Source organism: Patagioenas fasciata, chromosome 12, assembly GCF_037038585.1.
Source record: "Patagioenas fasciata isolate bPatFas1 chromosome 12, bPatFas1.hap1, whole genome shotgun sequence".
NCBI lineage: Eukaryota > Metazoa > Chordata > Aves > Columbiformes > Columbidae > Patagioenas > Patagioenas fasciata.
The window spans coordinates 15,220,568-15,234,173 of record NC_092531.1 but is presented as its reverse complement, the minus strand read 5'-3'; the positions used below and the strand labels follow the sequence as shown (position 1 = coordinate 15,234,173).

Sequence of the window (13,606 nt, the reverse complement as noted above, 5' to 3'; positions counted from 1 at the left end):
AATAGGAACTTTTTGGCCATTTTTAACAGGAAATAGTTAAAAGGGTTTAGATGTTCTCTTTGAGATGATGTGGAGGCAGACTGCTTGGGTAACATGGAAAACCTTTCTTGGTTTATATAATAGAGTTTATTTTAGGGATAACTTCCCTTTTTTTTGCTCTAAATCTGGTATCTTTCATGGGCCCTGATGTTTCAGCTTTCTCATGCTGTATTGTAGTGTCGTCTTTTCCCTTTGCCACTAAGAAAATAAGGATGGATTACTTTACAGTTAAGTCATGGAATAATTCTGGTTGGAAGGGGCCTCAGGAGGTCACGTAGTCTGAGCTGCCTGGAGCGATCTGATACGAGACTGCTCAGGGCTTTATCCAGCCACCTATTGAAAACCTCTCTGAACAACCTGGTCCCTCTGAATGGCCCTCTGCCTCTAAGAAAATAATAAGAGTGGGTTATTTTACAGTTAATTCATCTAGAGATCAAGCCGGCTATTCGAAACCAGATCATCCGTGAGCTGCAAGTTCTACATGAGTGCAACTCTCCTTACATAGTGGGCTTTTATGGAGCTTTTTACAGTGATGGAGAAATCAGCATTTGCATGGAACATATGGTAAGTACATATAGAACTGTCTTAACCTGAACTTATTAACAGACCATGAATGCAAAACCAGTGCGTCAACAGGATTTAAGTTAACGAAGCAGACCTTTCTGCACTAACAAAAAATCAAATACTGTGTTTCAGATTTGCTCTGCGCATCTGAGGTTGGGATTGATATGATCCGTTCTATCCCCTTCTCCAATATCTGCTCTTCTGTAGGGGTGTAAGGTGTACAGTTTGCTTCTCCTTTATCCATGATCTGTGTTGTTGAAAAATATTGACCCAGTTCTGCTACTTGTTCTGGTTTGGGTTTAGTTTTGTTCTTATACAGAATGGACCAGATCACTCTTATACTACAGCTGTACAGCCCTTGGTAGCTACGATAATGAGAATCGAGTTTAGTCTTATTTCGATGAATCCATATTTTGTCTCCTTTTTTTTTCTGCACAATTTTACAGAAAACACAATTATAAACACTAGTGCACATGAAATGAACAAGGCCAGAAGGATCTAGTACGCCTGTGGTGGGTTGACCCTGGCTGGACATCAGGCACCCACCAAAAGTGCTCAGTTCCCCACCTCCTCAGCTGGACAGGGGAGAGAAAATACAATGGAAGGGTTGAGATGAGGCGAGGGAGATCACACAGCAATTATTGTCCTGGGCAAAACAGACTTGAGATGGGGAAATTGATTTAATTTATTACTCATCAAAATCAGAGTAGGATAATGAAAAAATAAAAACTAAATCTTAAAACACTTTCCCCCTTCCTCTTCCCTTCCTGGACTTGACTGCACTCCCGATTTTCTCTGCCTCCTCCTGTGAGTGGCACAGGGGACAGGGAATGGAGTTGTGGTCAGTTCATCATGTGTTGTCTCTCCTGCTCCTTCCTCCTTATGTTCCTCCCCTGCTTCAGTGTGGGTCCTTTCCATGGGCTGCAGTTCTTCATGAGCTGCTCCAGTGTGTGTCCCTTCCACGGAGTCACAACCTGCTCCAGCGTGGGCTTCCTATGGGGTCACAGCCTCCTCTGGGCATCACCTGCTCTGGTGTGAGGCTGCAGGTGGAGATCTGCTCCACCGTGGATCTCCCTGGCTGCAGGGGACAGCCTTCCTCACCACAGTCTTCATCACGGGCTGAGGGAAACCTCTGCTCTGGTGCCTGCAGCACCTCCTCCCTCTGCTACTGACCTTGGTGTCTGCAGAGTGGTTTCTCTTGTCGTTTTTTTATCTCCCTTACCTATATTATCACAGAGACTGAGCCTTGGTGAGTGGTGGATCTGTCTTGGAACCAACTGGAATTTGCTTTATCAGACATGGTGGAAGCTTCTGGCAGCTTCTCAGAGATCCCACCCACGTAGCCCTCCCCCCCCGCCACCCCGTTACCACAACCTTGCCATGCATACTCAACACAACAACTTCTTTTAATGCCAAAAATATTTTAAACTGTGTTTCATTTTAATAGAAAAGTACACATTCTTCTTGACATCTGTTTGCCTTTCTCTAGCCATATGGAACCAAACCCTAAAAGTAAATTTTCTGTAATTTTAATTACAGGTCGGTCAGATTTTTTGCCTCGCTTGCTTAGTAGAGGATGTTTGTAACAGTCTGAAATACAATAAATCTAAAGACCTTTTCATTATTTCCCTGACAAAACTTCAGAGAGAAACCTTATTTTTTTTTTCTGGAAAGTACATGGGATTGTGTTAATGCTGGTCTAGTCTTAGGGAATTTTTTAGAAGAAATCGATGGTTGCCTAGGAGCGAGTGATCATGATGCAGTTTTTAAGCATGTGCTACCTGAATGGAAAGCGTGCATACCTCAAAAAACAAATGACTATTGGGAATTGTAAGGTTAGTTTCTCAAAATTGAAAACAATAATGAAAAATATGAAGAAAATAGATTTAAAAAATGACTGTCTGGGCATTGTTTCACAATGCATCATTAAGTGTCACCAGTGTGCACATCTGCAATTGCTAAGAGTGTGCGTGTTGACACATGCTGCAGGAGAGATGGTGGCCTTATAGAATTACATGGAGAAATAAAAAGCCTAAAGAATCTCAGCTTCTTTATCAGTGAAGAAAATTGACAGGAGTGATCAGGATTTGTAAATTCCTACACAGGGAATGACCTATCTGACAGTAGAAATCTCTTCAATTTAAGGGAAGGCAGTGCAAAATCTGTTTTTTCGGGGCTGAATCTGGGCTAAGTCAGCCTGGATACAAGATTTTTAACACACAGAACAATTGATCAGTAAGATATAAAATAGAAAAGGTGGATTATTGAAATTGTAGTCTTAATTAAGCCATTAAGCTATTGGCTTAATGTGGATCGTTAGGTGGAAGTTTTGGTCTCATTCTGGATAAAAGATGAGATGTGAATCTCCGCTGTCTTTTTCTGTACTTATCTTTCTTTCACTTATTGCCAGGCAAAATTCTTATTTTTAGCAGCGAGTTACAAAACTTAAGTATGAATATGAACAAAAAGTTGGAGGCTGAACTTGAAGATTGAAGTGGTTTATATTTTTAGGCACATAAGTCCAGAATCAAATACATAACTTTGCTTAGCAGCAGGTATTTAGCAGGCAAAAGGACTGGAAACTGCTCTTGGAAGACACTGAACGTTGCGGCCAACACGAGGCAAGTGAATCATGTTCAGCCTCTCCCAGGGTTGGATCTAGTCCTTGCGGAAGGGAAAAAGTGTTTTCCTGTATGAGATCTGTTAATATACTGGTGTCCCAGCTTAGACAGCTGCCCAGAAATGCAGGCTGGTTATACAGGAGATTTATATAGACTTTTTTCTGTTGGTATATTTTTAATTGAGTGTGGTGCATGTGGGTGTGTTTTTTACAAAAAAATACATGACTAAGTATTTATATACTTTCCTTCTCATAAGGGTTTTAGATTTTACTCCTCAAATAATAAAACTTGGCATAGATTCTAGTTTTTTTCTTTACATGTATAAATGGTGATGAAGATTTCCAAAGGATGGGTGAAGGCAGAAAGTAATTACTTTCTCAAGATGGATTTTTGTCTTGAGTACTGGGAGGTGTTAAATGCAGATCCAGACAACAGAATATTGTTTTTTAATTTGAGAGATAAATTAGGAAGTTATTATTTTGATTTTATGTTCTCTTTTCTAGAGGATCTAGAACTTATGCACAAGCATATTGTTGAATCAGTTACTAAATATAATTTTTTATGGTTTTCCTTCTCAGAAGCCCTTAGCAACAGAGGAATATATTTGACTTTGCTGGGGATGCGTGTGCATGCATTCAATTTATTTAACCCAATAAGATTAGCAAGGCTGTTACTTACCATGAAAACTTTAGAAACATTTTTTTCCTGTTTTGGTATTTTGAGAGCAGTTCCATATCAAGCTTCTGTCCTTGGAAGCTGGGGGAGTCGCCCTGGATGTGCAGAACTAAGAGAACGCAACTTTCCCTGTGCAGGATTTTGTTGGGGGATGCGGGAACAGGGGTCTGGGTTTAGTTGTCGTCATGGGGTGGCACTGGCACTTGTTATATTTAGGGATAAAACATGGTCTTTTCCAGTGTAATGAATTTTTATCCCCATAATCAGGCTCACAAAATCTTCTACGCTGCTTCAATCCTCCTCGCTCTATCTTTGGAGGGGGAGAGAATCTCATGTGATGGCTGTGACAAGGAGAAAATGCACATTATTGCGTTGGTCTGAAAGTTACAGAAATCTATAAAATTGCTAATGCTTGGTGTACAGCTATTTGTGGACAGTACTTAACAAGAGCCAAACCATGGAAATAACAGTATTGAGCATCATTGTATGAAGTGTTTATTTGAATGGATGTTGTTCTTGGCCAAATGTTTGTTTAAAATAAACATAAAGCTGACTGATTCCTACTGAGGAATGATTTTTTTTTTTTTCCAGGTATGTACCAAACAATATTAAATCAAACGTGAAAACTGACTTTTTTTTTTTCCTCACCGAATTAACTTTGGACCTGTTTTATAATGTTTTAGAGTAATTTGATTAGAGCTTGACTCTTTGAATATTTATTATTAGGATGGTGGCTCGTTGGATCAAGTACTGAAAAAGGCTGGAAGAATTCCCGAGCAGATCCTGGGCAAAGTCAGCATTGCAGTAAGTGTCTGGGTCGCTCTGGGGGCCTGGAAGCGGGTACATTTGTGTCAGTGGTAATGCCAGATCCAGGAAACAGCCACTTCAGGACTGAAACATGTGGGAAAGAGCAGTATTACCGGATTTTTAAGTCTGGTGCTTTCTTTTAAAAAGCAATCTTTGTACATGTCATTATTTGGTAGCTCAGGGCATTGCGATAAATAACACATTTATTGTCTTCACTCCGATTTTCCACTTTGCTATCAGCTTCTGCTTCTGGATGGGAACAAAATTAACATCGTTTCATTAAAAAACTTTAAATAATACCTTTTCATATCTATTGTGCAACAAGCTTTGTATGCAAAACTTCCAGTAAGGGTTCAGTTGTTTCTGTGTTTCTAGTCTGAGCTGGAGGTACAAATGAAAATATTGATTTGCAGCGAGTACGCTTTGGGAGTTCTGTTATGTCACATTCAGTTGAAGTTCTTGTACAGACAAAGCATGCAATTATCTTTGCTGTTTCATAAATTGAAAATTTTTCTTTTATTTGCCTTTAGGTAATAAAAGGACTCACATATCTGAGAGAAAAGCATAAAATAATGCACAGAGGTAAGATAAAATTTTGCATTGTAACTTTCCTTGAATATAGTTTTTATTAAAGTTAAAATACATACTTTTCATATGGTCGGTTCTTTAAGGTTCAATATGAATTAAGTTCAGAGAGCTTTTTTAAGTAGTATAAAGCAAACTTTTTTTTAATCCAAATCTTTCACTATGGTTGTTGTTTATCTTTGACTTCTGCTGTCTTAGTGCAGTTTATCTGGGTTTATAATCCATGCTTCAACCTGGTATGTGCATGTATTCTGTTGGAAAGCATGCACACAGAATTTCTGCCTGTTGGAAGCTGTTTGTTACCAGAGTGACTTGCCTGGTGGGGAGGATATGCTAGAGGTGGAAATGTAACTGCAGACCGCAAGTATTCCCTTTGCAGCGAAGACAGGAATGTGTTGAAGCACCTCAGTGATTCAGACTCTGTTTCCTTTAAATACCAAATGAGTCTTCCCACATTTTCTGGGAGAGAAGAACACTTTTCCAGTATGAAAACGGTACGTGATAAGCTCCTGGGTGAACACAGGCACAGAAGCAGAGGCTCCAGTCAGGACTGTGCTGTGCATTAAAGATGCTTTTGCAGTTCTACCTGCAGCCGTGGCACTTGGGCTGAGTAACCATTGCCTGGTGTAGCTGTAGTGAAGATAAATCCTGTGTAGCAGGGTTGTGGGTGGTATCTTTCTTAGAAATGTCAGCGCTTGAAATGAGGCAACACATAGTGAGGCAAACCTTTCGTGTAGTTTCCATTCCTGCCCTCACTTAAGAGGGAAAGAGAAGCAGAAGCCACTTAGATAAGACACCTATGAATGGGTTTGTGCAATGACATAATTAACTGTTTGTGAAGAAAACTCTATTGCAAAAAGCATTGTCCAACTGTGTCCTTTTCTTCATCACAACTGCTAGTCTTCTGGTGAAAAGATCTATGAAGTGCAATGACAAAATCGTTGGAGAGATTCACAATCACAACCTCTGACCTGAAATTAATTTGACAATTCAGTGTTTGTTATTGCCATTAAAACTTCTGAAAGCAAGTCACTACTTCTGTCAGCTCTCTTATTCATGCTATTCATAGACATCTATCATACAGAATTTCATCTCTCTTGTACATCAGGGGTTTTAAAAACCCAGTAAAGCCACATAAAATGTGTGTGTCGCTCCTACACTTCTGGGGTCTTTAGTTAATTTAATGTAAAATGAATGCCCTGCCTTATTTTCAGCTTAAAGTTGCCCTTTTTAAAATCCATCTCTTTCTTTAGGCTGTTGCATGTTCCATTAAACAAAAATGACACTTGATATGTTAAAGTAATAAATGCCACTATTCCTGACGTGAGCGTAAATTGAAGACTAGAGATGGAGTATTTCATGTTTTTGTTTGAATGGCACTGTTCATCACAGCCATCGTGCAATATTAATCAACCATACCAACTGTTTGTGGAGTTTTGTACCATATAAGATCAATCTTCAGATTCTAAAAATATCTTCATCAAATGCTAATATGTCTGAGTTTATATTTGTTGGCCAGACCAAAAGAGTAATTAGCAATACTAATTTACACAGTCTGTTGTAGGATCACCTTCCACATGAAGTAAACTGTTTATTACATGCTTCCCTGTGTTGTGGGTGTGGTGTTTTTTGTTTTTTTTTAATGCAATATAAGGCTACAAAATAAGGTTTGCAGGGGGAAGAATCGATGTATGGGATCCCTCCTTTGAATCTCATAGGCATCCAGCTTTATTTTGTTGTCTTGTCTAGTCTTGCACATTAGTGTAGATTTTATAAATCAGGTGTTCACATAACTGCTTTTGTTGTGCTGTGTATAAATCTGGGGAAGAAAAATCAGTTTAAATGGAGTTGTCAGGAGCTTCAGGTAATGTCTAGCGTTTAGTGTTCCGATGAACTGCTCAGTGGACTAAATGCATACAGAACAGGTTAAGATGACCTGTTGTTTTTAGGCTGTGCAACCTCCAAGTGCTATTTTGAAGATAAGAGGTTGAGCACTCACTTTGAAAGTGGTGGGACGTCCGTGATGGTGCGGGTTGATGGCAGCTGAGGATGGCTGGTACAACTGAGATTTCAGCATTAATGCAGGGCAGTAAAACAAGGACTTAAAACATCACCATAGGGCAAAAATTCACAGAAGTGTCTTGGATGGTAAGGATTCTATAAAATATTAATTTTTCCGTAATGATCAGCAGCATGCAGCATTCTGAGTGTGAGAGGCTCTGTAAGACCAATAATAATGCTGACCTGAAAGAAAGGAATGACAAATAAATAAACAAAACTGGTCAGTGCTGCATTCAGTTGGATTGATCAAGAAGTAACAACATAAATGACTGGGGGGGGGAAAAGAAAAGGAATATGGTGGCTCCTCTACACGAGGTTCAGCTTAAGCTGCTTCTGTGCACAGATCTGCCCTGGATAAACTGTGACCTCTGGGGAAAAGTATTCACTCATCGTTACAGGCAGCTCAAGGAAGAAGTCACAAGGGCTTGTTAAGGAAGGAATGGTAAATACAGTCTTTTTATAGACCATTAGCTCATCTGGACCGCCGTGCTTTGTTTTATTCCTCTCTGAAAAGGCATGATAGAAATTGCAAAACTTCCAAAAGACGAACTGGTGGGGTACAAAGCAGGCACAGAAAAGGAAGGGGCAAGGAGTGTGACCATGGTAGATAGTTTCATTATTATTTCCTATTTGGTTAAATAAAGATACTTGTAACAGGGTAGTACCAGAAGGCACTAAATGACAGTGAAAGAAATGTCCTGTAACTAGTTACAAAGTATATTGCTACAGGCTATTAAGATGCACAAACTTTTTTTTTTTTTTTTGCTGTATTTTGTCTCTGGATGAATAAGTGAGTTAATCAGAACATAATTTTACGTATTTTTGAGCACAATCTGGAGTGTAATTCACTCTGTAAGTCTCCTCTTGCATAGAAAATGCTTTGTGAGGTGCTTGAGCTGCAGTTGCATCCAGGGCAGGAGGTGCCACAGAGCAGGGATGCTCTCAATGGTCTGTTCTGGTGTTGGTTCCTGGAGTCTTCTCATGAGATCCCACCTCAGGAAATCAGAATTGGAGGGTGCCAATAATGTGCTGCAAGACAAATATGTTCTCAAATCTCTGGCAACTCGGTAACCTCCACACGGAAGAAATTCTTGCCTTATGGTGTTGTGATAATGTCCAGGGCCACCTTGGTTTCAGAGAGCAGAGCTTGGGCAGAGGAGGCCCAGCTCTTACAGAAGTTCCTGTAAGTCCTGGAAACTTCTTTTTATTAATTAGCTCCTTTCTCAGTGTCATGTATCCGTCCCTCTGGGCTGGCTGAGGACTTCTCTAGAATCGCACAGCTGTTTCAGGGTTGTCTGGGATGATATTTGAAATATCCTTTCATTTTCTTTAAAACTGAAATACTTCACGGATGTAGCACACTTGGTCTTCCTCCCTAGATTTGTTCATCTCTTGCAAGTTAGTGCGTGTATTTTGAAGGATGCCTTGGTGTTCCTGTGCCGTTTGGCAACACAAACCTCTAGTTTCCAGAGAAACTGCTGAAGCGCTCAGGCACTCTGGAATTAAAATAGCGTAGTGTGCTACATTTAGAGGGGCAGAAAGACAGCAGCTTTCCAGACATGGCACTCTGATCACACTGGGTGCCTTGCAAGGAAAATGAGAATGCTCAGGGAAAGGCAAATTTTATATAAATCTCCAGCGAGGAGCAATGATTTGCTGTGTTATTGTAAGAAAGGTAAAGTGTGGGATTATCAGCTAGAGAAACACTGAAGATACAAGCAAAGTCTTTGAGAGACCAGGTGGATTCTAGATCATGGAAGATGCTTATAAAGAGAATGTCATTCTGTTCACTGACAGTGGAATGCTAATGTTGGTTTTTGCCATTTAATTATGAACATGAAGTATTCATGAGCTGTAGAGATAAGCGAGGATTTATGTCTTTGTTCTGAGTTGAACTAGTAGACGTGCACAGATAAGCAGTACTGATCCAGGGGCCATACCTATAATTTGTTCAGGCTCTGCAGTCCTTCCAGCATATTTTGCAAACATAGTTTTTTCCACCTTGCATTTTTACACAGAATTTAGGTGCAGATTCCTGTGTAGCCGGGAATCTCTGATCTCTGCTGCCTGACTCACTGCACCATCTGCTTGTTCTTTGATTTTGTTTGTTTGTTTAGTTGGTTTGGTTTTGGTTTTCCCTGCTGGAATTTTAAACTGAAAGGTCAAGCTCCTATTCCTTTTAGTTGCAAAGTGTACTTGTGGTGAGCTCTCTACAAGTAGTTGAAACTCACACAAAGGAGGCAGAACTTGCAGAAAGTTCAGCTGTCTGCCCAGGAGGCCTCTGAAACCTCACTGTACTGAAACTCTGCTCAGTTAACCGGTGTGCAGCATTCTCTTTGCTCCTGGTAAACAGCTCCACAAACTGCCCAGAACCTCTGCTGCTCTTATAGGAGGAGAATCTATTGAGGAGACCAATGTTTATAAGCCAGTTACTTTCCTAGGGGTGGAAAATTCAAAGTACTACCTACAAAATACCTGCCCATATTCTTCCCCCTTCATAAGGAGGAAGACTCTACCTGGGAAAGCAGCTGGGATTTTCTCTATGGGAGGAGGAAAATGTCCTCAGGCCCAAGGGGTGGTTCCTGTTGATCTCTGGGTGGGTTTTTGGGGGCTGATACTCGCTTCAAGCAAACTGGACAAGCTGTAGACTTGCTGTCCTGCCACTGAGCCTGGAAGAACTTGTGTAGACACAAATCGTTACAAAACGTTTTTTCCAGTGTGCCTGGAGAGCTTCCCTTTCCTAATACGGTGATGTCAGGAACCAGAAAATGCAGCTGCAATTTCCAGAAGTAGATAATTTCACTCAAGTTTTGTTTTCTTCTTTAAAAGGGGGCTGGGGGGAGAAACAGCTAAAATAGCATTTTGTCTTCATTTCCAGTCTCTATGGATGTTTTTCAGTGGGGCATCACCTGCATGGGGATCTCTTTCCAGTGGGAAGGAGTCACATCAGTATCATGTTTCCAGTGACATCCTCTTGACATCACGAACTAAGATCAGTTCCACAGTCACTGAAATGGAAACTACCTGGAATTATCCATGTTTAAAAGTGAAAAGCAAATGAAAATATGCTACAGACTCTAGACTGCTGGATGTGCTTCTGAATAGCGGAGTCTAAAGTGAAATTCTGACAGGCTGAGCTGCTCTCTTTCCTCAGAACCAATTTACAGTCCCCTTTGTTCTGTAGCATTACTTTGCAGCTGTGAGTTGTCGTTACTTGTCCCGATAATGCATTAGTAATGACCAGCTAAGCCACAAGATACGTTAAAAAAAGTCTTACAGCTATAAAAGAAATGCTAAACAATTGTTCTCTGTACCTTTGCATTCTCAAATAGCTGTTATTAGTTGCTTAGCTACCAGTGACCCTTATTAAATTTCCATTTAGAAAAAGTGATGAATGCAAAATCATAAGGGGGTTCTATCACAGGTAAACAATCTCCAAGTATTTTAAATGCAGCATGTCAATAGCAGAATTATTTTTTCAGAACTCTTAAACTCAGCAACCAACCAACAACAAGGCCACCCCCCTCCAACAAAATAAAATAAAAACCAAACAAAACCCAGAAGAGCAAGAACACGCTTGAGAGCTGTTTTGCTATAGGATGATTTCTGGTTATTTACGTGCAAAGGCCAAGTTACGATGACGGTGTGGCTGCCTTAGTTCATTAAGCTTTGTAAAATAAATATGTAGGGCCTCGTTATTGATTATTTCTGAGCAAACGAACATCAAAGAGGAAATACACTGACACACACTTTCAATGATCTCAAATGTTAGTCATTACAAGGAGGATGTAGATACCCAAACTTAATATTTGAAGGCCAGGAAACAGGGTGAAACTGAATCTTAAAACTAACAACTTTTTTGCACTTCTAATTTAAAAAAATGATTTTCATTTATCTGTATTTAAATAGAGTGCCTGTGAAATGGGCCTGGGTAGGGAACCAGGTCTCTGAGTGTTCCCAGAGAAGGGGTTGAATTATATCATAGTTAGAAGGGAAACAAAAGGAGACACCTGCAAACTCTGACCTTTCGTGTTGGTTTCATTGTCAGTTTTCCCATTTTGTCTATTATAAATATAAATAACTAATTCACTTTTTTCCAGATGTTAAGCCATCTAACATTTTGGTAAACTCCAGAGGTGAAATCAAGCTGTGTGATTTTGGTGTCAGTGGACAACTGATAGATTCTATGGCAAACTCATTTGTTGGCACACGCTCCTACATGTCTGTAAGTACAGATTTTATAGTTTTGAGTTTACTGTACTTTATGGGAAAGTCATCACAATTCCAGTAACAAAATAAGAAACCAACTATTGCTGTTTCCACTACTGTTCATAGTTCAGTGCTTCCTGCATTCCGGGAATATTCCAGTATCAGATCGTGGAGGGGCGGGGGGGAAGTAGTCTTGCAAGAAAAACCGAGCAACTTGGAATATTTTATAACGCTACAAAAGAGATGCAATTGCATCTACATTACAGAATCCAGGTTGTTAATGCATGTATATGTGGGTCTCCAGAAAAGCCCGGTATTTACAGTTTGTTTTCTTTAGTAAGTGTTGTTCTCTTTCCACTCCAGCATTTTGCTGCAGTCTCTCAGGTGAGTGACTGCATCGCTCGTGATCGTGTCGCTCCTGAGAACCCACCGCGGCTGCAGCAGCAAGAGAAAACACGAGCGGCTGCTGCGGGCAAGGCGTGGCAGCTAAGCCGAGACTAGTGACAGGGTGTTCTTTATTCCTCTGAATGAGGAATACCTTGAAACTCGCACTTCAGATGAGCTCTTTGCATTATGTGAAAGTCACAGCTAATGGAAATAACAGGTCTTTTATTCTCATGTACTCGCCTCGTTCAGCATACAGGCAATTAACTCCTACAATCAGAGTGCTCAGAGATCCTGCTGTAGGACTGAAACTGTGTGGGCTTAAACTTAAAGGAGAAAAGCATAATAATGCTGCTTTCGGCTCAGCATGCGACCTGCGTTTCAACATCGAAGGCAGTGTTATTTTTTAATTTTTTTTTTTCACTTAATGTTGGTAACATACTTGAAATAAAACTGTGGCTTGTGTTCCCACATACATCAAGAGGCCGTTGCTAATTAGCAAAAAACCAAAATCGCAGCTCTATCTCTTCTGAGCCCTTGACATACTATTGGCTCATCCTTTCTTCAAGTAGAAGGAAAGAGAGCAAAGTGCCATCCGCTTTCAGTTTTCTTCGATTTACTGTTTTAACAGACTGAGATTTAGCTTTGCTTCCTGTCATCAGCTGAGGTTGGACACTGGAGAAAGCTCAAATATAATTTCAGTAAATGTTAAAAACTAATTTAATAAGTCTATCACCCATTATGGCAGAGGGAAGAGGCTTTACAGTCATACTGCATTCTTACAATCTATGATAATGTTTCAAATTACATATGTATTTTTTCCAAAGTATCCATATAGTCAGGCAAGAATGTGCACCACTCTGGTAAAATATGAGCTTGATTTTTAAAAGAGAAGAAATAAGCAAATCGAACATTTTATTTAAGAGGTCTTAATAAAAATGGATCCAAGGATTATCCAGATTGATACTTTATTGAAATTAAAGAAACCACGTTCAGCACTCAACATGGTAGTGATAAAGCAAGTGGAAAAATGAAGCAAAAAGAATTAGTTAAGGACTAATTTTATGTTGTAGCTCTTCAGGCAGAAACAGCAGATGGGTACGCTGGTGAAAACAGAGGATCTTTGGAGCAATCTGACTGGAATATCCAACAGTTTTTAATAATGATTCAACTGACTGAAGAACTCCACCCTAAGTATCTGGCCACTGTTTGAGTCTCCTAAAGATAATACAAAATATATTTTTAGCAGAGTTTGCCTTACCTGCACACATTTTTGTAATATTTACATTAGCCTGTGCTTTCCAGTTTTGTTTTTTCTACGAAAAATTTAAGCCTATTGTATTTTTGTTTGTCAGACCATAATGTGCGAGTGATTAAGCTGGCAGCTTAAGTCTATCTTACTATCTTGTGTATATGTATCTATATCTATTTCAATCATTATATCTCCAGGAAAGGTCTGTGCCCTGCATACTACTTAAACATAACATACCAACTGAATTATATTATCATTTCAGTGGATTATAGACCTGAACAGTTTTAGAAATTGAATATCAATCTAAATCTGCCACATGCACGTATATAACAGTCCTTGCATAGAAGCGTTTCCGCTATAGGGAGCGATCAGAATGGTGTCAGCTGAGAAGTGTCACAGACCACAGGAT

General features: G+C 39.8%; 1 protein-coding gene across 1 annotated transcript in view; it reads left to right on the top strand.

The window, feature by feature from the left end:
• The window catches only part of MAP2K1 (mitogen-activated protein kinase kinase 1), a 35,747-nt gene that overhangs the window by 16,435 nt on the left and 5,706 nt on the right, over positions 1-13,606 (top strand). Inside the window, exons 3-6 of the mRNA XM_065847422.2 lie at positions 457-603; positions 4,626-4,703; positions 5,237-5,288; positions 11,453-11,577. Of these exons, the coding sequence (XP_065703494.1) occupies positions 457-603; positions 4,626-4,703; positions 5,237-5,288; positions 11,453-11,577 (402 nt within the window). The remainder of the gene's footprint in view (positions 1-456; positions 604-4,625; positions 4,704-5,236; positions 5,289-11,452; positions 11,578-13,606) is intronic.